Genomic DNA, 27,756 nt, shown 5'->3' on the forward strand with positions numbered 1-27,756 from the left:
ATTCTCCTCTGGTGGTGATAACAGCAGTGCTACTCAACTATAACAAGGGCTCTAAATGCATCTCCTGTAGCATACCACAGTGATTTGCAAAAGTGGGAATAAATCAAAGCAGTGAAGAGATGCCATGTTGAGCCAGAAGCTAAATGTTACATCTTGTTGCATGAGGCTAGGGGGAGAACAGATCCTGTTTTTCTGGCAGCACAATATCTTTGTGCTTGTTACCTCCGATCCAACCCCATTAAAACAATCATTCAGAATCTGCAGGAAATTGTCACCTCTTTCTTTCATGCAATGGCAGCTGGTATTGGTGCCTACACACATTTCTCATTTCCTTCAAGATTTTCAACGCACATAAAAAAAGAAGCTTAATTTATATTAAAAAATGTGTCAGCTTACCCTGAGGCTCAGCACGGGCACTAGGGAAAAAAATAAAAGATAAATGCCTCTAGGTGAACTGGCAGAGGCTCTAATTCTCCACTCACTCTACTGCTACACAGTATGCACCACATTAATCATTTCACACAGGCAGGCGTTTAAGAAAACTTCAACAATTTTAAAATAAAGATCCATTGCCCTAAACTTAATAATAATACAACCGTATCTTGTAGATCAAGCTCACTTCACACATACCATTAACCTCCAATAAAAAAGATATAAAATAATCTTGTAGTCCTCTGTGACATAATTTTTATTATTGTTTCTTTTGTCTATAAAGCTATGTCCCCTCTAGTGGGCATTTCCCATGCGTGTATGTATAAGCGTACATATATAGCGTTGTCATTCATCTTATTCAAGATATACACAGGATGTTTTCTGCCTCCCACCTTTATTATGTGGCTGGGTAAATGCCTTATGTGATCCTAGTGAACTTCACTACACCTCAGGCCAATTTGGGTGTAGTTTTTCTTTAACATTCTGTGCTGAGGGAGCAAAGTAAGGAAATATTTTCCATGGTTTTCTAGCTTGCATGAGTCCCACATTTTTTATGTTGTTTCCCCCATCCTTCTAAAGTGATCTGATGTTACACATGCTTAACAGTGCTGAAGTCACAAAGATAAGTACAAATAGTACTTGAAGGTGCAAGACAACATCAGGTCTTGAAAGGCAGTGATTATACACTCGGGTAGACTTGGAGGATGAGCAATGCAAAGCTACGAGGGAAGCACCTCTTTTGGAGGACAGGAACTATAGCAATGGCAGCTCTTGTGCCAATGGGAGACATTAGAAGGTGGGAGTAAAGATTGGGCTCTCATGAAGGCCATAGTTTCATCACTTTGACACACAATGTGCTGCAAGGCTGGCTCACCGAACCAGCTGGAGACAGTCATCTCTTGGAGACAGCACCATTGGTTGAACTGTGGCATGCACAGCTTTACACTAGTCCCACCACGTTAGAAGATGTGACTCCAGGGACTGCTGGCCCCTGGCTGGTTTGTTTGCCACACGGTTGTCAGACAGCTCAGTAGCTGGCCTGAACTGTACACCTACACCAAGCAGCCACCTCAGAAGGTCTGCAGAGGTGAAAAGATGACTTATTGTTTTGTAACTACCTCTCAGAGCTACATCAGCATATCAGAGAACAAAAAACTGTTCTGGGTAACAGTCTGTGACCTGTGAAGAAAGGCTGGATCAGTTACAAGACAAACTGAAAGATGAGAAATGCAAATAAGACGGCAGAAGGAGGCCCACTGCAAGAATTTGCATGCAAACAAGCAAGTGCCTGCAGGACAGCATGGTGAAGGAAGTTCTCATACCTACTCTGGAAAACCCACATGACAGGATGCCTCTCTAAAGTGCTGTACACTAACACACATGGCATAGAGGGGACAAAGGAAGAATTAGAGGTTTGCATACCTTTGAAGGGCTACGATCTCACTGGGAATATAGGAACATGGTGGGATAATTCATGTGATTGTAGAGCAGCAGTGAATGGCTACAGGCTCTTTGGGAAGGACAGGCTGGGATGATGAGAAGGGCAGCTGTCCTGTAATTGAGAGAGCAACAGGACTGCATGGAGCTCGGCCTAGGGATGGATGAGAAGCCAGCTGAGAGCTGGTCAAGATTAGTGGGCAGACCAATGTGGGTTATGTTGTGGTGGGCATCTACTACAAACTACCTAATGAAGAAGAAGCAGATGAGACCTCCTTCAGGCAACTGGAAGTCTCATAGGCACATGTGTTGGTCCTCATAGGGAACTTGAACCACGCTGATATCTGCTGGAGGGACAACATGACAGGGACCAAGCAATTCAGGTGATTTCTGGAATACAGTGATAATGGCTTCCTTATGGAGGTGTTTGAGGATCTAATTAAGGCAGACACTCTGCTGGAGCTCACACTTACAAACCAGGTCAAGTATGAAAAGGTTCAGGGCAGCCTTGGCTGGTGTGACCATGAGATGGTGGAGTTCAGGATCCAGAGAGAGAGGTACAAGGCAAAGAACAAAATCCTAACAACCCTAAGCTTCAGGAGAGTAGACTCTGCCAGGGACCTTATTGGAAAGATTCTATGTAAGGTCCTGAAGGAAAGAGAGATCCATATAGTTGGATGATTTTTGAGAATCACCTCCTTCGAGAATCAGCTCAAAAATGATCCATCTGGCTTTGGAGGACGTCAAACAAAGGTGGCAGGAGGCCTGCACAGATGAACAAGTCTCTCATTAAAACAAACAAACAAACAAGTCTCTCATTATAAAAAAAAAAAAAAAAAAAAAAAAAAAGGAGGCAGAAGAAGTGGAAGAAGGGACACATAACACAGAACCTCCAGAGGTCCCTTCCCACCTCAGCCACCCTCTAATATCTGTGAATCCCTATCTTTTAAAGCCTATTCTTCAATGCCCATGAAGCAGTGTGGCATTTAAAGGACACCTGTTACTTTTTCCCTCAGTTTCAGTTGCCTGTCTCAGGAGATCCATTTGCTGAGAGCAAAAAATTCTGGAGTCTACTTAACCTTCAGAAAATATTAGATTATTGAATGCACCACCAGTATCACTGCAGAAATGGTGGGTTGAGATGGTGCCTGTGTTGGTAGGTCAAAAGGAATTTGTTAGGAAGTGTATATTTAAGCAGTATTGCCAGGGCACAAAAGACGATGTAGATGTGTGCTCAGTAGGAGACTAGAAGTGCAAGATCAGAACACCAGGAAGAAAAATGCTTTGAATGACTGGGCATGATTTAAGCAGCAGGAATGGTAGTATTGCCTGCAGTAGTAGTTTGATCATACACAATAGCAACATACAGATCTAAATGGCCATTTTTCTCACACCTTTTTCTTTAAGGTTTAGTGATTTGTATTTGTTTTCACAGAGGTTTGGTTGGATTCGCAGCATCATTGACTAAGCAATGAAGAATCAGCCCTTTGGTTCTTTGAAGGAAAGGTTAAGGATAGGGTCCAAAACTTTAGTTGGCATAGGATGGCATTTTTCCGCTGTAGTCAGTGCAGCTGCTTCAATTTACGGTTCTCAACATCTGGACTGATTGCTGCAGAATGGGACAAGGACAGGAGAAGGTGAGGAAAAATGCACAACTTGGTAATACCTATTACAGAACTGAGAAGTACAGCCTAGAAACTTTCTTCATTGTAGTGAAACTGAACTCCTCTTGGATCAACTGATGAATAAGAGCTGCACATCTTTTGAAGGATCTTAGAGAGAGTCTTGGGTCCACAGAAGAATACTCCAATACTGTTGCTGTAATCACAATAACAACAATGAAAAAAAAAAACATAAAAGCAACAGAATAAATAGATAAACTGCACTTTTTGACAGCCTCTAGCTTTGTTTGTATCCTTTGAAATGGCTTTTTGAGAAATACATTTGAAAAGTTTTGTGCTACTGTCACAAAGTATTACAGTATAATTATTTTAATACTTCAGTGTTTATTATGTCATATTGCTTTATTTATTTGGATTGCTATATTAGAGGTCACAAATTATTTTGAATCATAGTTCTTTGGTTTTGATTGTCATACTTTTTTTTTTTTTTTTTTTTTTTTTTTTTAATTCAGAGAAACAAACACACTGCTTGGCCTGAAAATGTTTGGTGCTTTTTTTCCAGGTGAGTTAATTTTTTTCCCCTAAAAATGCATAAAATATTCAGTTGTTTCTGATTATTTTTCTTTTGTTGTTGTTGTTTGTTTCATTTTAATACTGATGGCTGATTTAAAAAATTAAAAATAAAAAGGTAAATAGTTCTCATAAATAACAAGAACCTGATGACCAATGTTACAAACAGTTGTGCTTGTAAGTGCACAAGTGTGTTGAAAGGAACTGGAAACCTGGTTTCTTGCTGCAAAGGGCTTTAAAGAGTTTGCTTTTAACTACACAAGACATGTTCTTTTAAACTTATATACGTGCACACAGATGCACATGTGCTGTGCTACTGGGGAAAGCTGAGTCTACTTAAGCACAATGCAAGTGACAAGTAACAGTGTGTTTCAAAAAGTTTGTTCCAGGAAAGGAGTGGCTGTAGATCTGATTTTGGTGCCAAAGTTGTAGTCCCCCCATACTGCTCTAGTTCTTGATCGCACTCAGGTTCAACCTGAGTGATATATTCCTGCTACTGTGCAAAAAGACACTGTTGCACCATGGGAAACTTGGTGGACTTAGATGCAGCAACCCCAAATTTAGTCAGTTCATACAAACTGATTGTTCCATCCTACAGTAGAAACTCTTGAATTTCTTCACCTCTTGAAAATTTTGTAACTCAGAGCAAGAAAAGGTAGGGTGTTTTTTGATTCAGTGTGCACAAGGAGTGTATATTTCGTGCAGTGTTTTCTTTAAGAGGTTTGAAGTTGAACATCAACATGTACATCTAGGTTCAGAAGCAAATACAGAATTTTCTGTCACTTGAGCACTGGTTTTCTAAGGAAATATCACAAGATCCAGTAAAGAAAGCAAACACCCATCTCTTTCCCTGAGCATCAGAAAACCATACTTTTCTCAGCTGTTCTTAAAAGAACTAACAAAATTATAATGTTTAAGCTATAACTTTAAAAAGCTCTGTTTTTGCAGTAGAACTCCTATAAAAGGTCTTTCAAAAATCATATTTTCTGCCCTTGGCCACTTTCTATTTTTAATCTTCCCTTATTTCCTGATTGTATTTATTTTGACCTCTATCAAGTGGTTTCTCTATTACTGTTATTTCTGTATTTGTATGGTATTCTTGTAGCTTACTGTATTCTCTTTGATCTCCTCCTTCTCAGCTTTCTCATCTTTAAAAAAAAGTTTTCTTCTTTCTTCTTTTTGTATCTCTGTCTCCCAAGTGCAAGCCTTTATTTTGCATTACCAGGTAAATGTTTGGAAATCATAAAGGGTCCCAAAGATTCTGGATTTTTCTACCGCTGAACACAAAAATATTTCAAATTCTTGCTTCAAAGACTTTCAGGAACAAAGAAGCTTTTCTCAGACCACTAGCGAATCCACCAAGTTCAAATGAACTGTCTTTGCCAGCAGAGATGAACTAATACCAGAACAGCATAGTCTTGCAAGAGTAGCCAAATATGTTCAGGGAAAAAACATATCCTTGACATCATAAGAAAAAAATCACAGTTTATCTCTTTAATAACCATCTTCAAGGGAAATTAATGCTACTTTGTCCTTTGTGCAGAACAGTAATTGGATTGTGTGTTTCAATTATATCTGGACAAAGGCCAGGATATTGAAATACTTCTAAATATTAGATTTTCTTGTCCAAAAATTAGATTTTATTGGCATTCTCTTTCCGAGATTTCTTCATTAAAAGCTTCATTAAGCATAAATCTTCTTTCCACACAGCTAAAAAAAACTAAATTATTTTAAAAGGGTCATTTAGAAAGGTTTGCCCTCCCCTCCTCCCACTGTTTATGCTTAGAGACAAGTTACCTAACAAGGTTAGGAGCCAACCTGCCTTACCTAGGATGTTTTTCGGCTAGCTGCTTGAACTCATTGTCCCAGTTTGGCCTTCCATAGAAGGTCTTCTGTCTCAAACCAGTAATTACATCCATCGTGTCATCATAATGTAGGGCTATGTGAGTAGCCTAAAGGCAAATTTACAAGATAATCTTTTTAGAATCAACAGTGTATACTCCAAGTAATAGGAGAAAGCAATAATACAGCTTCTCAGTGAAAGACATAAGTATTAATAAGGGAAAGAAAACTGTAATTATCAAATGGCAATGAGGAGAGGATAAGAGAGGGGAGGAGAGGAGAGTAGGGGTACTCATGAAGTCTGTTTTTACTATGCCACTTTTACAGGCAGGATTCCTAAACTTCTCCTCAGTCTTTGAATATCACACCTTACATTTCATTCTCTGCAGAGAAGGCCAACTTTAAGTTGGCCTTAAAGTTGGAGTTTAGGAAAGGGAAAAAAGTGTATTTGCATTATTATATGCATCATTATAGCATTTCCATGCTATCTGAGTACCACTAGATATAAAAACAAAACCATCAGTTCTCTTAATTGTGCTGCTATTCTGTAGGAGTAATACACTTGTTTTCATTACAGACTATCTCTGTTACTATCACTGTCAAGAAATTACTGGAGGAGAGCTAAGTTAAAAACGGGCTTTGCATTTAGTTCAGGCCACTATCATCTCTTTCAGAAGTGGCTGCTGAAATTTAGATCCATTTCATGGTAATATTGCATATTTCTCATGCTAATGAATCTTATGAGTCTTCCATGTTGATTAACAAATCTATTATTCTTGTCAAGTTCATTTGTCACAAGAGGTCAAAAAAACTCCTTGTTAGTTTGGACCAGTGTCATGGAGGTCTAAGAAAGAAATCAAAGTATTTGGTAGGAGTGGGAGGCAGCGAACAACATAGGATATTTGAATTGCTTACAGCAAAATTGTGCCACTGAGCAAAGAGGGCATTTCCGTTCACATCAAGTGGAACTTTTCCTGGATTTTTGGTGTCAGTCCTTTGTATAGCTCACAATGTTAATGAAGAATCTCAAGAGCATTACAAGAAACAATAGGCTGAAACTTAATTTCTTATCCAGGAAGAAGCAGACCTGTGCCATATCTGTTTAGCCATCCAATACCAAGAAAGAATATACAAAGAGCCTGAGACATTGAAAAAAACTTATGTCTGGGGAGGGGGTAGGGAAGTGGGGGGCAGGTAAACACTCTCCAGCAGTAGAAGGTGCACTAGAAGACGTACATTTTCCATCCTGCTTCATTTCAGGATGAAGTAAAGTTAGGCATCATCCAAATATTACTGGAGATGAATTTCAAATTATGAGTGACGAACTAGAATTTTGGAACAATAAAGAAGACCTATAAGAGGGAGCTCTGTGGATCTCTGAAGAAGGGGGGGCAATTACGAAGCACAGTTGGTCTTGGGCTTTGTTTGAGATGTAGCCACTGAAAAGCAATCCTCTTCTGCCCTAGCTCTTTGGAGGTGGGGTGCTGAGGGGCTCCAGGAGCAAAAGCAGTACCAGTGTAGAGGAGAGGCAGCATGACTCCGGCGATGCGTCTATATCACCTAACCAGCAGCACCAGATAACACAGCAGTGCTGACAGGAGACTGTACAAAGGGGCTTGAAGGGAAGGAGAGACTTCAGAAATGTGCGGGGCACACAAGTGAGGAGAGTCAGGCACCTCAGCAAGAATAGTTGTCTGCCTACCTGACGTTTGGTCTGATATTTGCCCAAGAGGGATGTGAGATGTCGACAGCTAAGAGATGAGGACAGCTTTGTTCTTTGTTAGGTTCATGAATAACTTCTTTCAAAACTGATTTTAGGTAATACCTCGTGTTATTGGTAATGCAGAGTAGTGACTTCTATGACTGCTTTACTGCTTTCTTCTATGACTACTATACGATGGGAAGAGATTTTTCTGAATACATTTTTTTACACATACCTCATTACTTGATCAAATCCCTGAAGAAGGCAGAAAGAAACTTTTGTTTTGTTTTGTTTTGTTTTTGTTTTGTTTTGTTTTGTGGTAAGCAGCAAGGGGAAAGATTTCTGAAATCTGATTTTTAATCAGATTTTAATCCTTGCATTCCATAGAGACAGCAGGAAATAAAACAGTAGAGCAAAGACTTTTCTGTGAGAGATCTTCTGGCAGGTGCCTAACTGATCACAGTGTGATCTGAGAGATCAGTTTAAAAAATACAGAAAGAGAAAATCAACTCTTTTATGTCTAGGTAAAGACTAAAGAAGTTGATTAAAAGCCACCCAGTCTAAGAATTAAGTACCTCATGGTGGGATGACAACTTGAAATTATAAAATATTGAATTTAAACTCAATCAGAGAAAATATATTTTCAAACAACATAAATTAGTCTATAGAGTTTGTTGCCAGAATGTTCTGAATGCAGCAGGATTCAAAAGTGTACTGGACATATATGTGAACAACAAAAATTATAGTAAATAATAAGAGTAAACAAAACCAATGCTTTTTATACAACCCTCCATATTTCAGTATAAATATGCTATAATATATTTAAAGAATGTTCCAAAAACATGGACAAAATGTCCCTTCACAAGCTCCCAAAAGGCTCTCTGCACTTGTGTTTGAAACGTGGTAGTCAGGGCTGCCCAAGAAAAGAGACTGGGCTGAAGGCATCACTGGCTTGATTTCTCTGTTCCTGGTTTTCTAAATGTGAGATGGAAATGGAAACAGACAGTCTGGTGTCTTTATATTTACATTTCTTTGTCTCTCTGTTTCATCCATCATTCATTCATCTGTTCCTGTTCCATATGTTACCATACTGGAAAAGCAAGGTACATTAACTCAGACTCATAAGAGTTTCATCATTACCTGACTTTCATCCCAGCCAGTAAGAAATATATGATAACTTAGAAAATCATTTTTCCCTTTTTCAGCCATTTTTGTTTCCAAAAGGAACAGAAGATCAGCAAACCACTCAAATGCAGATGGGTCCCGACAGATCCAGTAAAAATAAACCTGTCAGATAAAAGAAAAGAGATTAAGCCAGAAGAAAACTTTCAATAAAACTTCCTAATGATTAGCTCAAGTCATTAACCACAGTGTGTGTGACTCTTCTCCACTGTAAATTTAAACAGAATCACACATCATTTTGATGACGAAGAGGCTCTGTAATTAAAAAAAAATAATAATTCATTCTCTTCTTAAAGATTGAGTGAAGATTGATTTATGTGTCAGTGAAGCTAGGCAGTGCACAAGTTTCCCAACTTCTGCCAGTACACCTTTAACTAAGACTACCTAATCCAGCATTTCTTGCAAGTAGATTGAAATCCTTTGAAACTTTGCATTGATTTTCAGTTATGATGAACAGGGAAATTCAATTTCACTCAGCACTGACGAAAGGAATTCTTGGTTCTTAAGACTTTGTACCATAGCTTGACAGTTGATGTGGTCAAAAGGTATTGGTTATGTACTTTAAGTTAAATACCCTGTATAAAAAAGTCTACAGAGTGTCCCTAGTTTTTTTAATGCATGTCTTGTTTAATTTGGAGCATATAATTTCTAGAAAAAAAAATTAAACTGTAACTGTAAAGTTGCCACAGGGGTCTAATGAACCACAATCCCATGATTTTGTTTTCTATTGGTTAAAGACCTCCTCTATATGAAAAAATTACAGTGTTTTTTTTTTCCTCTAAATTTGTCTAGCTTCATCTTCCATATGCTGTATTTTTATTTTTTATTTTATTTTATTTTATTTTATTTATTTTTTTAATGTTGTAGGCTGGATTGGAGAGCCAACTATTAAAACTTCGTTTCCCAGGCAGAAATTGGAGGCTGGGATCAAGTTGTCCTGTAATTTACTGGGATCTTGGCATAGTGTAATGCTTGCATAGGGAATCAGATTGTTCAAACCAGAAGGTCAATCACTGTCCATATGATGATGCATGTTTCTATTTTAAGAGTCCTCATTGTGCTATCTTCAGCTGGATCAGGTGAGACTCCCCAGAATCCCTGTTCAGCTCAATACTTAAATCCAGGTCGCCCAGGGACCTCTGTGACCACTCCAGCATGCATATGATCTACTGTGATCAATTATCTTACCTACATACAAAGCATCTTCAAACTAATTAACTATGTATAAAAGACTGTCCTGCATGTCCATATCTGCAGGAACAGTTCCTGCTGGAACTGTTTATTTGCAAGGGTGCTGTCCATGTACAAGTTAATCAAATTTTCATCTGGAACCATCTGTGGAGTCTCAGAACCTGTGAGATTCATTTCCCAGGATCTTAATCAACACACTAAAACATACAGCTGGCTTAGGCAGAGCAGGAGCTGCCTCAGGGAGTCTTCAGAACAGTTGGAAATTCCCACCTGGAAACCTCCTCCACTAACCAGTCAAATGCTGAGCTGTGAAGGTGTCTGGCAGTGCTGCCCATCACCTCATTTCATCTCAGTCCATTGTCTCAAGCCCATCCAGCTATGCACAGGACAAGAAAGGGAATTCCTGAACCACTTAGGGGATAAATGTCTGAAGTGCACTTGGTGTCTGCCCAGCCACTGCCACGAAGCACAAATGAACCACAATTATATATACCATTTATATATACATATGTATATATATATATACACACAAATTGATCACCATTCTTATTACTCAAGTTCTGGAGCTATTGCCATGCTAATGCAATCCATCATTACATTCGAACAGAGGGCAGCAGACCTTGAAATACCCTGTGTGCCAGGCACAGCTGCATGCAGGGACAACCATCTGGAACCAATATAAGGTCTCTCAGTCAAGAGTCTTGAGCATACATCTCCAAGGCCATTATGTCCTTCCAAAAAAGATACCTGATGTCCAAGCTTGTGTGGTGAGGTGGTCTGCATATACTGAGTGGAGAATTTTTGAAGGCTAACTTCAAGACCTAAAAGTTCTTCCTCAGTTATTTATAGCCCCATTGCACGCTTAGGATATGCATTCAGCTAATGTAAATTTTACCTTTGGGGAAATGGATGCTTCTCCAGACCAGCATGAGGCTGGGCAGCAAGACCTGAATGCAAGATGTTATGTGTGTCTTTATGGTATAATGGCAAAAGGATGAGACAAAAATATAATGGAAAAGGTAAAGAGGTAAACAAAGATAAGTAGTGTAGAGAAAATTAAAACTGACAGAAAGTCTAAAGAAATTGTGGCCAGAAATTTGAGGAGGGTTACCGAAACTCTGGGAAAACAGACCACCAGAGGGAATGAAATGTCTGAGGCATATGGAGTGGGACTGGAACCAGAGATAAGAAACCAGTGATGAGATCTTAAAAAGATTGGTACATCAATTTGGAAAGAGAACATAGGGTCATATTTGCAACACACAATTTTCTTCCCACAGTCCTGGGGTTGAACCCAATGTTCCCAAATTTCATAATTCCTCTGCTCACCAGGAAGTAGGATCAGGAAAATCCAGTGATGGAAAGAGTGCTCGTTGTTCTGTGCATTTCTTTGCCAAGGACTCAAAGACTGACTGGTGTCAGTCCTTTCAACAGCTCATAGACAGCGGTTCTCTCGACAATGTAATTTTGAGTGTAATTTATATAATGCCTCCAAAAGGATACATGGAAGAAGCTTAGAAATACACAAATTCAGATTAAAAAGGAATGACATGGAGGTCAACTATAAACTTATAATGATGGGATGGCTGGCACTATTTTTATTGTCACTATGATTTTTTATATTGCTGCAAAATCTCTTAATTTCCTCCAACACATCTCTATTTGTGCTCACCAGGCCCTTCTGTTTTTTATTATATCTCAGTATAAAATGTAATCTAGAAAGTCTGTCCCCAAGATGATCACTCTGCGGAGGTCTGAATGTTTGGAAATTATAGATCTTTTCCATAGGATCAATGAGCTAAAGATGCATATTGGACATTTCTGAAGTGAAAAATCAGAGGAGAAACCAGGAAGCTATAAAGAGATTTCCCAGAGTTTTAATATAGCAGGTTGTCAGATTTCTGGTAAGGTGGTGGGAGAAAAATGTGGTAATACCATGCTTCACTGGAGATTTGGTGAAAGAGACTAACAGTAATTTGAGATGTTTCCTAGATCTGAGCATGCCGTAAGGGACCATCTGTGGTTTCTGTAAGAAATATAAATGAAGTATGAGCCTAGTAAGCAGAGATAAATCATTCAAGGTTAAATAGGGTATTTTTACTGCCTAGGAATAGGACTGTCTGCAGAATGTTAGCACCAACCATCTTTGCTGTTTGCTTTTTCCTATTCTGTTTTAATGTTTTACTTTAAATAATGCTTTATATGGGTTCACTGCTGATTTACACTGACATAGGTTATGAGGAAAAAGCAAGCCCACTGACTTCATAGCATTTCATTTTTGTGACTAACAACAGCATTATTTTAAATTAGCAGAAATATATAATTTATAGCCTTAAGCTTAATTTATTTATTATTTTGTGGATGAATCATGAAGTCCTTGCTTGTTCCACACCCACTGCACCTTGAAAATGAGGCCACAGAGCGCTGTCAGTCTGTATCACACTGTGGCTGTTGATTTGTAGTGAGAAATTTCTTCTCTCTCTACTTGATCATCTCATTTCTCAAGTCTTTTCAGCAGTTCATTTTATGGAAATATATCTGTAGTATGTGTGTATGGAGAGGAGGCAGGTGCTCCTAAATGAATAATGAGCTGTGTTCAGGGTAGTAACTGGGAGCAAGTGGGCAGGACTGGGCTCCAAGCACGTTCAGGGAAAGAGGAAGAAAAGCCAGCTGATGAGCTGAGACAATGTGGTCCTGGAAATGTAGAAATACTTTCCAGAATATCAGGCTATGGAACTTGAAGGAGTGGTTTTAGCTGGTTACAGACCTAGCTGTCACGGTAACAGCCAGTTCGACCGAATTAGGTCAAGCTGCCTCTGGCACAATCCTCTTGAGAAAGGATATCACTTCCTGAAGCTGCAGAAATTCCTTAAACTCATTGCTGGTGCAGTTCTGCTGAAGCTGTATCCAGTGCCCTGCCTCTAATTTTCATGTTAGCAGTGGAGAACACTGGCTAATGAAGAAGGACTGTCATTATAAAAAGTATTTTCAACCATGACTATAATCTTAGAAAGAAAAGAGCTTGTGGAGAGGGCTAGCCTATGGATAAAAAGTTTGCTCTTCCCTTAGATCAAGGAGGAGTTCCGGTATAATATGTTAAAATAAATGCTGTTTATGAAAGAGTCTTCCTTTCTTTGCACCAAGTGCCCATAATGTAGCACAGCATATTACATATATAATTAAAATCCAATAAACACACCATAAAATTCATCCTTATTAAAGCTGTAGAATAAGGCCAGAATCAGTGCATTTCTATAATTAAACAATTATTCTGAATCCTGTATTTTTCTTGTAAGCCTGATAATATTAACTGACTGTGCAATTATTTAGAACCCTTAAAATCTGTTTTAGATTTATGATTCATTAGTCTCCACCCACCCTACCCCCATCAACTACATTCATCAGCTTGATGGCTTGCCCAAGTAAACTGTCTTAAATTTTCCAAGTGCTCTTTTTGCAAATTGAGTTAGATGCAGGATTGCTATTAATCAGAAATGTAATGCAAGGGCTTGAGTAGTTGCTTATTTCTATATTTCTGTAATATTCTACTCCCTTGCAATGCATGCATATTTATCATTCATTTTCCCCTATTCTTAATTTTGTACAACAGATGAGGAAAAGCTCAGATAGTTCTTTCCTGTAAGGTGAAAGAATATACTGTGTAAATCATCTTCCATCACGCAGAAAGTCATTAATAATTATCTGTTGGTGACCATCTGTCTGTTTCTCCCTGCTCCCTGAAGACAGAAGGGGAGCTGTGGCTCTGAGCAAACCCATCTTTCCACCAATGAGGTGTAAAAGGTGATGAGGCCAGGGCTGTCAGAGAGACACCTTCATCCCTGGATCTTGCTGCTCCCCCTTAGACATGAGACTGCTCACTGCAAAGCCCTCCTGTATCTGCAGTTGGAAACCTCCCTGAAAAACCCCTCCTGCTCCTGGATAAGCCATGCTGCCCATGGGCTATAGCATATCAAAAAGGATCAGAGAGCTGCTTCAGCCAGTGGGCCTCTACAGGTGAGCTGCAGCAGTGCCGGCAGCCAGGGGTATGCACAACAGGGCATTGATTTGGAGCTATGGTGGCAGCAGGCAGCCTTTCATATAAGTGCAAGATGAGACTAGAATTCATACCCCTACATCTGATGCAAGAGGCCAAAACTTCTCTCAAAGACAGCTGAGGTCACATTTGACAAGTAATATAGCCCAGTTTTTCAGGCCAAAATGTTATGCTGAGGAACTCACGGACTGGGGTGGACTTTAAAGCAGAAGATTACCTCAGATAGGTACGGTCAGTCTCAAAGCGTATATATGGTAGAGGGTATTTTAGCAATGAGTAGTTGGACTGCTGTTGAACTTACTGCCATGATATTCTATAGATGTCAAAAGTCTACATGGGTTTAAAAAGCAATTAGAAAAAGTCATGGAAGAAAAATCTATTAACGGTTATTAAACGCAGAGAGGCAGCTCTTGTAACAAGTCATTACAGAACTGCAAGTTGCTCAAAGGCAAGAAAGTGTACAACAAAGAAATATCACCGTATGATTTTCCATTCTGAACATTTTTCCCATGGCATCCATAAACAGCCACTGTTGGAGAAATGATATAGAGCTAGATGGGTCTTTGGTGAGACTCTTTCTTATGTCCTTATGTAGGGTAAAAGAGAAAGTAGATGTTTGCTAAAATTTGCATCTGATGAATCTGTACAATTTAATCAATTTCAACAGCATTTGGTCTGAAAAATTATATCACTAATGTGAAAAAAAGATATTTTTGTGCTCAACTACAGCCAGTAGAAACTTTCTAGCCATAACTAGTAGCAGTTCCCTTCCTCATCATGAAGAATGATGGGGAAATGAAGGCTCTAAGGCTACTTAATTGTGAAGAATCAATTAGATAAATGTGTACTCATTTTGATTTGCTGTGTTTTATTTATTTAATTATTTTTTTTAAGTTATACAGCTGCAGACATTATGGCAGCTATGAGTATTTATATCTCAACTGTATGTGGGCAACACTAAGACATATTAGTTCAATAAGCATAATGATAGCTGTACTCAAATCAAAATGAAGCTGTTAAAAAAAGAAAAACCTCTTATTTATTTCCTTAATAGATATTTCTATGGTACTCATCATGGCAGAGAGTGATGAATACTTTGAAGAAGATTAAATTATTTGTAATTATACCACAAGTGGAAGGTTTTAACCAATGGAGGGGAGATAAATAATTGTTCTTGACAATGCGACTGATATTTTTATTTTTATTTTTATTTTTTTTTGGTTAGGAATGCTGTGAACTTCCCCAAGAACCTTTCATCCAGGCTTTCAAAGTACTTTACAGTGATGAAGTTTAGCCTTATAACACGTGAAAAATAAGCATTGCTATTCCCACAGCACCAATATGGAAAACAAGATATAGAGAAAAGACATACAGAAATCATTATACTTTTGTATTTCACTGGAATTCTAAAAACTGAACTCTATAACCGAAAACTGTGGCAGAATGCACCACACAATTTTCCTTGTAGACTCACTTACCCAATATTCTCCTTGAGCTATAGATGAACACCCTGGGGTATACTATTCTCTCAAAGTATATTTAAATTCAGTTCTTTTCCCATTAAGACAATGACAGCAATGATAATAATAATAATTTTATGTGTTTGCATATATAACGTTAAATATACATTTGTAACACACCTATGCATATATGTAGCTCTCCTTCCACTGGAAATAATCATTCTGGTACAATGGGAATGTTTGCAAGTACACTTTTCACATCTAGCACATATTTTCATTTTTATTTCCCTCCTTTCTCACAGCTTTTTCTGCCTCAAAGATCCCCCCTGGCAATTTGAACCTGTCCTCAACTCCTCAGTTGCTAAAATCCCAGACGCTTTCTCAGTGGCAGCTTGTCATTAAGATGCCAGCTTTAACACTCTTTCATTTAGAAAAATCAGCCCCTTGGCCCCACAATCAGCTCCGTATGTACTGACCCTCTCAGAGATCTGTCCACTCCAACGCAATTTCAACATCTGTCCTTAAATGTGAAATGTTGAACAGTTCCTGATTCAGCTCTTACATTGAAAAAAAGAGCTAAAGGAAGCAGTAAGATCTGCAAGTTACCACTTGCCATGGTAGATAGGGAAGAACACATTTAACACTTTTTTTTTTTTTTTTTTTTTTTTACCTTCTTATCCCTCACACTGCCTCACCCGTTTTTTTTTTTCACCCGTCCTCTTGTGCTGCCACACTATTCTTTAGCAGAAGATGTATAACAGCTTCTCCCATCAAGAGTTTGTTATGTTAATTGGTGCCATCCATGCCTTGGAGCCCATAGTATAGTTTTTCAATGAAATTATTAAAGTGGTTTACAGGCAGCAATATGCATCTTGATATATGAATCTCATCCAGAGCTTAAATGCCTGTTTTCATTCCTTCTTTCTTGCTAATGTCCCTCTGATTCTGCAAGGTGAGAAAAGCAGCTGGTGGTTGCTGAAAGCAGCTTTTTGGGTAAGGACAGGCACCCCAAGGGCCCGCGTGAAGCCTGTGGCTGGACAAGGAACAAGTGTCATCAGGGCTCCCTGAAATGACCCTGCAAGATTTGTTTTATAGGAAAGAAGACAATTTTGTCTTCTAGCTCTCTCTATATCAGTCTAGTTATGAAAGACATTCTGCATTTGTCTCCAATTTCTATGGAAAATCTTATTCTTCACCTTTTACTAAAAACTCTGCAACTAGGGCTACTTAATTCCTCAGGAAATGACAGGGATTTTGGGAGACCTTACCACACAATGGCTCCTGAAGCAGCTGGAATGTGAATGACTGTTTGAGTCACTTGGTTATAGCACTCAAGTGAGTCTCCAGCTCTGAATTGCCTCTCTACCCTGGCACAATTGGCTTATTTGTGGAGTTTTTTAATGGCGTGATAAACTTTCCCACCTACCTTCTGCAGTGCCAGTACTGTGTTAGGATTGCAGCACTTGTACCAAATGGATTTTAAAACAGAGGCAAACGGTGTGACTCCTATCCCTGCAGCAATGCACACACTCACTCCGTAGTGAAAAACATCTGTGGTTGCAGATCCATATGGTCCATCCACAGCTAGCCTACAGCAAGAAAACATTTAGTCAGGGATCAGTAATGTATAAAGTGACAGAAAATTTAAAATGTGTTGGGCTACTTGTTTTCAAAATTGAGCTTCTGTTAAAATAAAAGAGGAATGATGTGCCTAAGTTGGCATGTGAATAACCCATACAAACACATTTAATTTTCATTGGATGTCATTTAATAGCAAAGCAACTGTTTTTTTTTTTTTTTCTGAAATGAGAGAACAAGAGCACCCATGTGGGTTTGGGGCCTGGCCATCTATTTAAGCATGGAATTGCAATTTTCTGGCTTTCTGAAATGTGATTAGTCATATAATTGCATGTCCAAATTTAGCTGAGGAATTTGCATATTTAATTATGAATTACTGAAAAACATCCTGTTTTAAAGCTTTAGTTTCTGTATTGTATATATCAAAGTAAAGACAAACTGATTATGTTAATCATTTTGAAAAGTTCTCCTTATGTATTAAAGTAATAAAAGAGAAAACAAAAAGAGGTCATCATATGCAAGAAAACTAATATTTTCTCATCTCTTTCAGAACAACTAATATTTCAGAAATTCATTTTTGGCAATAATACTGTACTTAGTATCTGACTTAGAGGTGAAATTTGTAAGGAGAAACATTTATATTGCTAGCCCCTATAATCAATGTTTCTGATGTTGAAGCATTCATTTTGACCAACATTAGAGATGAAAAAGATTATTACATAATCTGATTCATTCCTCTAGAAACATGAAATGTAAATACACACTATGCTTTGGAGTACTCTGTCTAGTCTGTCTTTAACGTAAGTGCTCTGGAAGATTGTTTCACAATCTAACACCAAGTCTTCAGAAAAATTGACTTTTCTCCTTCTTTCAGTTTTTCTGATGTTTTGTGCTCTTTCTTGCATAAATCATCTTAAAAGTTCAGTTTCAACAGTATGAACAAATATGCAGACATGGGGACAATTAAATGTTTTAATAGGAAAGGAAAGTAGGATCACCAAGCAATGGTACACATCAATATAGGGACACAATGGATCTGAAACCTGATTGTTGTTTTCCTGAAATGTACTTGAAGTCCTAGCAAATGTTCTCCCTTTCATTCATACTTGTCACATGGCTTATTTTAATTTCAGTATTCCAAATGCTCTGCAACTGCAGTAGCAGCAGTGAAATGCTGAATGAAACAGCAACTCAGGGATAACTTTTGAAAATCTGGCCTCAGATATAAAAAAAAAATAAATATTTTTAATATATGTCATTATTCAGATTACTGTCAAGTCCTGTGCTTTTTGAGCACTCAAAATTTCTTGTAAAACAGGAATGATTTAGGTTATGTATGTAAAATGTTCTACATCGTTCAATGTGGGCTTGGTAGCAATTCTCATTGTTGTTAGTAGATTGAGAAGAATTTGATCTGGAAGGAATTTCAAGATATTATTTAATCTGTAAGCACGCTATAAACCAGGATCAATTATATCTAAATAATTCCTTACAGCTATTTGTCTTGTCAGTATGTTCCTAAATCAGCAGGTGACAGAGATCCCATCATTGGTTTGAATGCCTTGCTCTGCAGCAGCTAGAGATCTTAGCCTAATACAAAGACTCCAAGAAGGCAGGGAAAGAGAAACTGAACTATACAACCCATGCATTTGAACCAGAGATTGTGTTGGAAGGTAGGACGATACTAAACAAAGTAACAAAAATATATTTCAATTGCTTATGCCAAGAGAGGACTAGAGAATAGGGATATAGACTGTTCCTAGCTATGGATTACAAATATATATATATATATTCTTTCAAATATATGTATTATATTTATTATATTATATTATTTCAACTTTATTTTCTTTCAAATAAATTTCAAATATATATTTTCTTTTAGCATTCCTTTATTAATTGCAGTATGCATACTTTGTTTTTAGAACCTTACCTTATCATGCAATTGCTAAATGTCTTTTGTCTTCTGCTTGGTTTCTGCAAGATGTTATTTCTGACTATAGCTATCAGCTTGGTATTTATCTTTAGATACAGAAAATGTGAAAAAGACTTGTTTTTTTGCTTTATTGCTAGCTTAACTATTAAAATAATCTTTTTAATATATTTCAAGAAAGCACCTGGACTGTGGTATTAGGCAGCCTAACAAGATTATAAAGAAGAGGTTTTATATATGAGAGTGTTCATTTCAATGCTGCATTGTGGCTAGCAACATTTGATGATATTTTTCTCTTTCTCCCTTGCCCTGGCTGTCAATCACTTCAGACCATTTGTGCTCCAGTTCTGCTGAAATAGCATAATTCTCATTCCAGTTGCCTTTAACAGAGGCTCAACTTTCATTTCTAATTCTTATCAACTGATAATGCAAGGACCACACTAGACTTTCTTCTCTGCCCTGACAGTCTTTTTGCGTCTGGAGCTTAATGGCATCCGTAAGCTTTCTAGGGGAAAGTTCACTAGCATCCAAGTCCCACTAAATTATATAAATGTAGTTAAACAAGTGCCTTTTGCTGTTTAGTTTTACTGGAACCGCCTCATCAAAAGCAATTTTATTGGGGGGAGAAGCAGTCACTTCAGTGGCAGACCCTACACACTCCCCTGCAATTGAAACGATCTTCTGTCGGGCTGTTTTCTGTGGTGAAAATCTCCACTATAGCTGCGAGTAGCTAAACGGTTTGAATCCATCACATGTAGAGCCAGATATTTAGCAGGTGTAAGTCAGGATGGCTCCATTAACTTCAGCAGATGCCTGCTGTTTGCAACAATGAAAGATCAACATTTTGCTTGGATTAAGATGCCACATACAGAATATAAATGCCAATAACTTTTATATATTAGGACAGGATTTGGGCATCAGAGACAGAGTTGAGGGAGACTGTTAGAAAGAAATAAGGTTCAGTCAGAGGTTTCTGCAGCCACTAAATATCTATGTAACCAAAAGAGGTAAACTTGACATTCGGATGGCAGGTGATGTGAGCCAGAACATAAGCATCCAAGCAAAAATCTAGCAGATATTTTCTAAGGTTATTTTAATTTAGCTCACAAGTACCCCTATATCAAAATGGATATCTATAGATATAGATAGTGAAGATTTAGATGATAGTAATACTGATCTAGGTATCGAATAGGACTTGAAATCTTGGATTATTCATCAGGTCTTCTTGATAGCTACTGGTCTAAGCTCATGACTCTTTTTTTTTTTTTTTTTTTTTTTTTTTTTTTTACCATAATGGCATATTTCTGGATCCAGAACTATGATCTAATACAGTGCCATAAGAAACACCCACAGAATTAATTGAAATTAAAAATTTTAACATTTATTTTAAAATGTAAAATTAATATTTTAAAATGCATTGTTTGATATTCAAACCTTGGTAACATCCCCAACTCCTTTAAAGCTTTTTCCTCTGCTCCAAAAGCCTTGAAGAGGGCTGCAGTCCAGTCCCCAACCACCCTGATGTGGACACTGAAGAAGTCTTCCTCAGGAGCTGAGGTGAGGGTGAAGGGGTGCCACTCCAGCAATGACACTGATGAGCACTGCAGAAAGATATACTGACCAGCTTCCATTTTAAAGCCATGCTTCTTCATGTGAAGCTCAAGGACTCCAGAAGAATGTGTCACCACCTGAACAATAATAAAAGAGAAGACTTTGTTTTCCTTGAGAAAAGTAATAGTTTGTTTCCATTAAGCTATAGCTGATGTTTTAATCATTTCTACTTGAGTTCAGCTATGAGTTAATAAAAATTGGGATGCACAGTAATTTTTAAAAGTCTTGTAGGTAATGGCCTAACCTCTGTGTTGCAGTGCTGCTGCTGCCCAATAACTTGCAAGCATATGCAGTATGAAACATGCAGCAGCTTGCTTTGTGAGTCTGAGACAGATTAAAGGCAGTAACAAAGCAACATTTTGTCAACTTTCCATCTTAGTAGAGCCTACGCAGAAGTACTCCTTGACATGCTAAAATAATTTTCCAATTTTCCTCTCATGTAACAGAATTAACTTGTATGTATGGGTAGGATTATTGTTGGTTTGGCAAGAAGAATCAAGCCCAGTAGACTTCAATCCTAAAATACTTTTATTAAGAGGTAATCTCAGTTAAGCAGACAGTTTTATATGTCACACATGGCATACTGAGATGCTCAGATCACAACCACCCTATGAAATCAGAGGCACGACTTATCCTGGATGCTTTCCCCCTCACACAAGATAAGCCTGCTTCTGATCACTGGCTTGATATGTGTGGACACAGCTGCTCCAACAGCCACATCCCTGATTCATTCTACTACAAATTAATCGGGGCCTCAGCACACAAAGGCATTTACAACTGGGATAAATTGGCACAGTTGTACTAGTTTTAATGATGCTTTGACTATTTATGCTGACTGATAATATAACGCTTAATCTACTTGGAAGCCTCCAGATTTTAAAGTAAAAACTGTATCGTGCTGAAGTCAAGGGCCTCTGTGCCGTTTACTGCAGTGGAAGATGTGCTTCAGTTCACTGAAAGGAGATAGCTTCAGCACAGAGGTTTGTGATATACTGGTGTAGCCTTATAAGTCTGGTATTTCATTAATCAAGTTTGGTCCCATATAGAATATTCTTATGGACTTGCTATTGGAATAAATGCAAAAAATGCTAAAATCAATACTTGGCTGAAACCATAGTAATGATGAAAGAGCTGCTGAAGCTGGAAGTAAAAAAAATAAGGTCATAATATAGAGAAGTTATCTATAAAAGATAAAAAAGTCATTGGCATTGTGTTCTTTTTACACAGACATGCATGCTATGTTACATACCTTAGTAATGACCACCTCCTGTTGAAATCTCCAGAATCTAACAATTCTTTCACAGATATACAACACCACAGGACTTAAAACCCACTTCCAAGCCTGCAGGAAGTTGCATATTAAAAAACAACATTTATTTCAACTTCTACAAAAATGGTTTGCATTTCTGGTTTAAATCAGCAGATAGCCTAAAATGAAAGTATTTGCTTTCTCTTCTGTGATTTTTCATTTGCCTTTCTCAAGAGAGTATTTCTGTTGCTGCTGCAGCAATTCTGGCGTTCTCACAGAACAGACATATGGGACTCCATCACAGGCACACTCTAAAAGCAGTGCTAATATCTATCTGTGTTCTGGCCAAGAAGAGTCCTTTAAAATCCATTCCTACTAAAAGGCAAAAGGATTAATCTGTTTAGGAGTTATATAGAGAGATCGTTGGACCTGGAGGAAGTATAGATGCATACATTGATACCCATTATAGCCTCACTGTTTTGTTGCTCCTCAAAGTCTGAAATATTTCAGAAGGGTCGGATAAGAGTACCTGTAATTGTCAGCTGTGTGTTTTCTGAAGCTGCATGAGAAAACATTCAGTCCCAAATATGCAATAACAGAAATAAAATGTATTTCTATTTAATCAATTAGTCAGCTCTGTATCCAGAAATGTATTTTTTCCATCTAGGTTACTAAGATGGTTGTACTTTAATTGTTGCAGAGGATTGCTGTACTTGTACTTGCTGATTGTACATCCTGATCAGAAGTATGATCCAAGGTACTTGGCTATTCAAGGACACTAGCTGATGATTTTACTGAATTTTACCATTACAGCTTAGATAATTAGATGTAATAGAATCTTCAGGAAAAAAAAAAAAAAAAAAAGACGTTTGTTTTAGGAGATACAGTTTTATTTCCAGTTCAGCTACATGCATAACTCATGTTAGCAATCTGAGTACTGCACAATCACATGGCTTTTAAAATTTCCAGAGTAACTTTACTTGCTGAAACATTGACTTTGCTCCACAAGCTGGGTAACATGGGTTATAAAGTAAGTTTTATGAGAAGCGAGCCATAAAATTATGTGGCTTCCTTAGAACATGCTTGGAGGATGGAGTAGCAATTTCCCAAGGTTAAGTCTTGAAAATTAAAAAAAATAAAAATAAAAAAATGCATGATTTAATAATGGGAAGAAACCATCATAAGCCTGAAGATTCTGAGTTAAAGCAGAAAGCCAACACATCCGTTGTCCCTAAATACTACAGGTGTCTCTGCACAGTGGGTAATCACACGTCTTGAATATATTAGCATACATCAAGGCACAATAATGATGAGACCTGTTTTTCCTCCCTTCCATTTGTGCTACCTGTAAATAAAACCACATGACAGGAATGTTAAGGCTGCAGGCTCTCCCATGCAAGAGCTCAGCTGAGATTTCAAACGTGCCATTGCTCCCGTGCAATGGAGCATTCAATCCAAAATATCTTGTGGCTGGTTTCCAACAACAGGGCATCCACCAGGAGGGGTGGGCTGCTAAACAACATGGCTTCTGGCCGGAGATATGAGATATGGAGCAGGGTGGGATGGCTGAGAGAGGGGCTCTACTGCCTTAGCCTCCCCCAGGAGCTGTAGTGTGCACACTGGTGCCATATTGCACAATTCCAGCTGTGCACAAGGCTGTCCCCCTCTGCTAAGCCACATCTGCCCCAGCCCTGCCAGTACTGCCATCATTTCTGAGCCTCTGAATGGATTTGAACCCACTGCAGTTCCTAGCATGTATCTCACCATAGCACACCACCCATCCAGCAAAGCACTGTTCTTACAGACAATCTATATGCCATATGGTATCATCACAATTCATTTAAAGTAATGTAACTTTGGAAGTACGGCCTTGGGTATGCAGGAGAGTGTGGCAAAGTGGGTTTAACATGGAGAAGTGGAAGTTCTCTCCAGTTAGCTTTATGATAATGAATGTCAAAGCATTCTGTTGGAAGAAAGTTCTTGTTTGTATTCACAGTGTTTAGCCATGTATTGATTTTTATGGTGACATGTAGCTGAAATTTTTAGAGAGGCATTCATTTTCTCATTAATATGCAGGTTGGGTTATGGCTAACAATAGTTTAGTTTAAGAAAAATCGATGTCAGCCATTAAAAGAGCTGCAAGATACTGAATGCTAATTTTTCTCCTTTACTTTAAGATTTCCTTTCATATGTTTTCTCTTTCTGGAAGAAACAACAAAAACTTGCATATGAGCAAGCTAAATCTTGAGCTGTAAATGTTAAATGATTTTGTTTAGATGCTAGACATCTGACACACTGTACAAGTCTGCTACTTAATTACCCCCTGTGGATTTGCAATCTTGTTGTAGCAAAACCACCCTTCCGTGGGACATTTTTCCTGCCTTTTGCTGTCTCTTTCATAATTCATTGTTTCAAATTCTAACCATTTTTCCCAACTTAAGACATCAAGGCTGGACGACAGGAAGTATGTGCCCCAAAGCAAGGACATAATTTTATCTCTAACTTATTCTCCCTTGGTGTTTAGACTATTCATATTAAAGCACTATTAGTTAAAATAATAATAATAATAATAATTTGAATCTCTAGCTCTCCTGTTCATTGTATTTGCTGTATCTCTACCCTTATAAGATTTTCCCTTGGAAGCTATTTTCATGCAATAAACACATCAAGGATATTTGTAATGCTGAACAATAAAAGCTAAATATCCTAAAAAAAAAAAAAAAAAAAAAAAAGAAAAAAAAGAGAGAGAGAGAGAGAGAGAGAGAGAGAGAAAGGGTCCAATTCTGAAATCTATACCCTTCCAAGGGAATGTTGGCTACCTAACTAATGTTGCAGAAATAATAATAATTATTAATAACACCTAATTTTTACACATCTTTACCTGTCTATACAGATTATATAGCAGGTATATAGGAGGTGGGGATCATTGTCTTCTCTGGGCACATGGAGAGGTTGTGGAGCAGAAATATGCAATTACTCTCAAAACATGACACTAAATGCCAGTCTTTAGCATTGTCCACTCCAGCCCCCCACTATCTAAGACACACATTCTCTCAGGGAAGGATATTAGGTTAAAAACAGAAGACAAACATCACTCTTACCACAGGTTTCTTGCCGGAAAACTGCGGCAAAGGGCACTGAGTGACTTTCTCCCATTCCAAGTAGTGATCTTTACAGTAAGTGACATTATGAAGCAGCAGACTCTGGGATGTCTGACCTCGGATTAGCTGACTTCAAACAAAAATATTAATCAGTAATATGCTTCTTTGCAATGTTTCTATGCATCTGTAGGTTTTGTACTAGTACTTGAAAGTGGACATAAAGAAAAATGAAGTTCAAGAACTGGACATTTTGTGCCTATTCTTTTCTCTTTACATTTCCTTTAAGCTTATCATGACTGTTTGACCAAGTGTAAGTATGTTATAGTATTGGTATACATCAGTGCCAATGAAGGATGGAGAGTTCTTGCATAGAGCATGTATGTTTTACTTTCTGTGGCAAAATCAGAATGATTTCCAAGTTCTTTGGAGCAGACACTTTGACCCCCTCTATATATGAGCATCTGGTATTGTTTAGAAAAACAATAAAATTGTATACTGACAGACCTTCTCTTTCCTTTTCTGCTTTCTAAATGCATTTTTAAAAGCTGCAAATAAAGTTGGAGGACCGTAATTAGATGTGTGCTTTCTAAACATATTAAATTCTAGCTTCTTTACTTCAGAGAATGTTAATGATGTGAATTTTCCCAAACATATCAATCTTGACTGTTCAGTTTAAATAGATTTCAGCTGGTGTTGATTATGGGTAGAAAAGGAAGATTTTTATGAGAAACCCTGTGCGTTTCATATAGTTTCTCTGAATCTTCCTGTACTTACTTTGACACTACAAGTTTAGCCTCTCCCGCTCACTTGTCTTACAAAAGACAAGGAGACAAGAATTGCTGCCTTCTATGACATGGCATTGTCATCATCTGCTACCTGTTCAGATGGAAGGACAGAAAAAGAAGTAAGCTCGAGTGAGCAGTTGCTTTTCTGCAGTCAGCTGGAAAGGAGGAAGAGAAGGGAAGTGGATGAATTTGTCTTGATTGGATGACTTGAGTCTTGATTTTTGACTCTCAACTTTTCATAAAACAAGTGGTGTTAGAGATGTGTTAGGGCAGCAGGGGCTGCTCTGTTGCAGTGCACTCCCCACTTGGTGCAAGCATCAGGTTCATCTAATCCTATTAGTAGAGCTGCTAAATGAGTGTCCCCTTTTCAGGGAAATCTATTGCTGGGAAATGTCAATCAGCTGGCTAGGTAGAGGGAGCATACAAAGCCAAAGAGTTCTGAAGGGCCCATTGTAGTTGTTTGAAATTGGATTCTTAAAGACTTAAAGGTGAGAACTGGGGAGTGTTTTTAAATCACGCCAGGATATAGTTTACGGCATGTACTTGCAGCCATGACTCTGACACTTGGGACTAACTAATTAGGCCAATTTCAGGAACCCTCAAGGCCAAACTAAGTGTGGCAAGTCTCACATTACAAGGAAGGAGGTGGGAAAAAACAGACCTCAAAGCATTGAACCAGTCTGTTACCTGTGCCATGGTGACTCCATGTACCTCGCAGAAGCAGATGTGCACAGACTGGGTGGGGGCTAACAAATTCCTGTGAGTCAAAGAGTGATGGTCTGCATGTGCTTCAGAGGTGGGCAATACCATCTGAATGTTTTATGAAATGGACATAAAAGGATATTGTCATCACACCTGGTGACACAGGCCTTAGACCTGAAAAGCATTACAAGAGCTTGAGGTCATGTGTACACTAGGTAGTCAGCAGGAAAATGTCTATAGAACAAAGCACTTTTTGTTGAGGGCCTTACACTGTACACGTTTTAGCATTACCAAAGACTTAGAACTAGGCCTAGCTCTGTGCCATGAACGGATCATTTGTTAGTGCTTGGACCACAGAGACAAGCCTGCTGGTACAGTTTCATCCCCAAACTCTCCACACAATACAGTTCGAGGTTGTGCAATAATGTGAAACAAAACATAGTAAGTGAGGAAGAGCATGAGATTTGCCTCAAAACTGTACTCCCTATCTGAATTAAAAGAATGTAGAGGCACTGCTGGAGATTCATAATAATGCTGTTTCAGAGAAATGAAAAAGGGAAATGAGGGGAAGTGCACAAGGGAGAGGAAGTATAAGATGTCAGTGGAACTGGAAACAGGAGACGGAAATGTTTTAATTCCCAGTCTCCTCCTTGCTCTCACACTGTACAAGAGATTTATCAACCCCTGAGTTTCCTGGGGAGGCTCTCCCAACATGCTGTCCCTCAGCATGAGAACCAGGAGCCCCATACCAGCAGGAAGGACCTTCCTCCCATGCTGAGTGGCAGACCACCAGTGACCTGACAGTCATTTCTCTCCATAAAAGCCACCTGACTGGGCTAGTCCTAACCCTGAGTTGCTTAAGCCTGGAGAATGACTGCGGTTCACAGTGTAGTGCCTACTGTTACTGCAGTGATGAAATCTGGGATTCCTTCCGCCACAGTGAAAGAGGGGCAAAATCACTTTATATTTATGTATGCAAAAGAGATTGTTCTGCACAGGAGCACTCAGTTCTTAGCAGCTGAAGTGCTGAAAACCTGGCAAGTTTGTACAAGCTCTCTTGAAAATGCATCTCAAGAGTTATGAACATAAGGATTACTCCTTATTAGTTTGAGCCCATTAAAGCCCCAATTCTCAGGGATGAAAGTTCATTCAGACTGATGTGTTGATAAGCTGCAGGTCATAAGGAAGGTAGATGGCAGAAGAGTGTTTGACAGAATTAAAACACAGAAAAGTCCTCAGAAAAGTGGTGTGTTTTAATTTCAAAATGTTTTCATTTCACAATCTGTCTCCAAGCAAAGATCCCAGCAG

At 38.4% G+C, this 27,756-nt stretch overlaps 1 protein-coding gene across 3 annotated transcripts in view; it reads right to left on the reverse strand.

The window, feature by feature from the left end:
- Positions 1–362: 362 nt before the first annotated feature.
- The window catches only part of NOX3 (NADPH oxidase 3), a 43,326-nt gene continuing 15,932 nt past the window's right edge, over positions 363–27,756 (reverse strand). For 2 of the 3 annotated variants that reach the window (XM_035322456.1, XM_035322454.1), the window contains 7 exons: positions 24,962–25,091; positions 21,861–21,953; positions 20,435–20,688; positions 16,919–17,081; positions 8,746–8,892; positions 5,889–6,013; positions 3,380–3,687 (listed from right to left, as the gene is read on the reverse strand). In XM_035322456.1, coding sequence (XP_035178347.1) covers positions 3,561–3,687; positions 5,889–6,013; positions 8,746–8,892; positions 16,919–17,081; positions 20,435–20,688; positions 21,861–21,953; positions 24,962–25,091 — 1,039 coding nt within the window. In that variant the 3' untranslated portion in view covers positions 3,380–3,560. Of the gene's footprint in view, positions 1,512–3,379; positions 3,688–5,888; positions 6,014–8,745; positions 8,893–16,918; positions 17,082–20,434; positions 20,689–21,860; positions 21,954–24,961; positions 25,092–27,756 lie in introns of those variants that run through there. The other variant, XM_035322455.1, reaches the window with a different exon arrangement.

This window comes from Oxyura jamaicensis, chromosome 3 (genome assembly GCF_011077185.1).
Source record: "Oxyura jamaicensis isolate SHBP4307 breed ruddy duck chromosome 3, BPBGC_Ojam_1.0, whole genome shotgun sequence".
NCBI lineage: Eukaryota > Metazoa > Chordata > Aves > Anseriformes > Anatidae > Oxyura > Oxyura jamaicensis.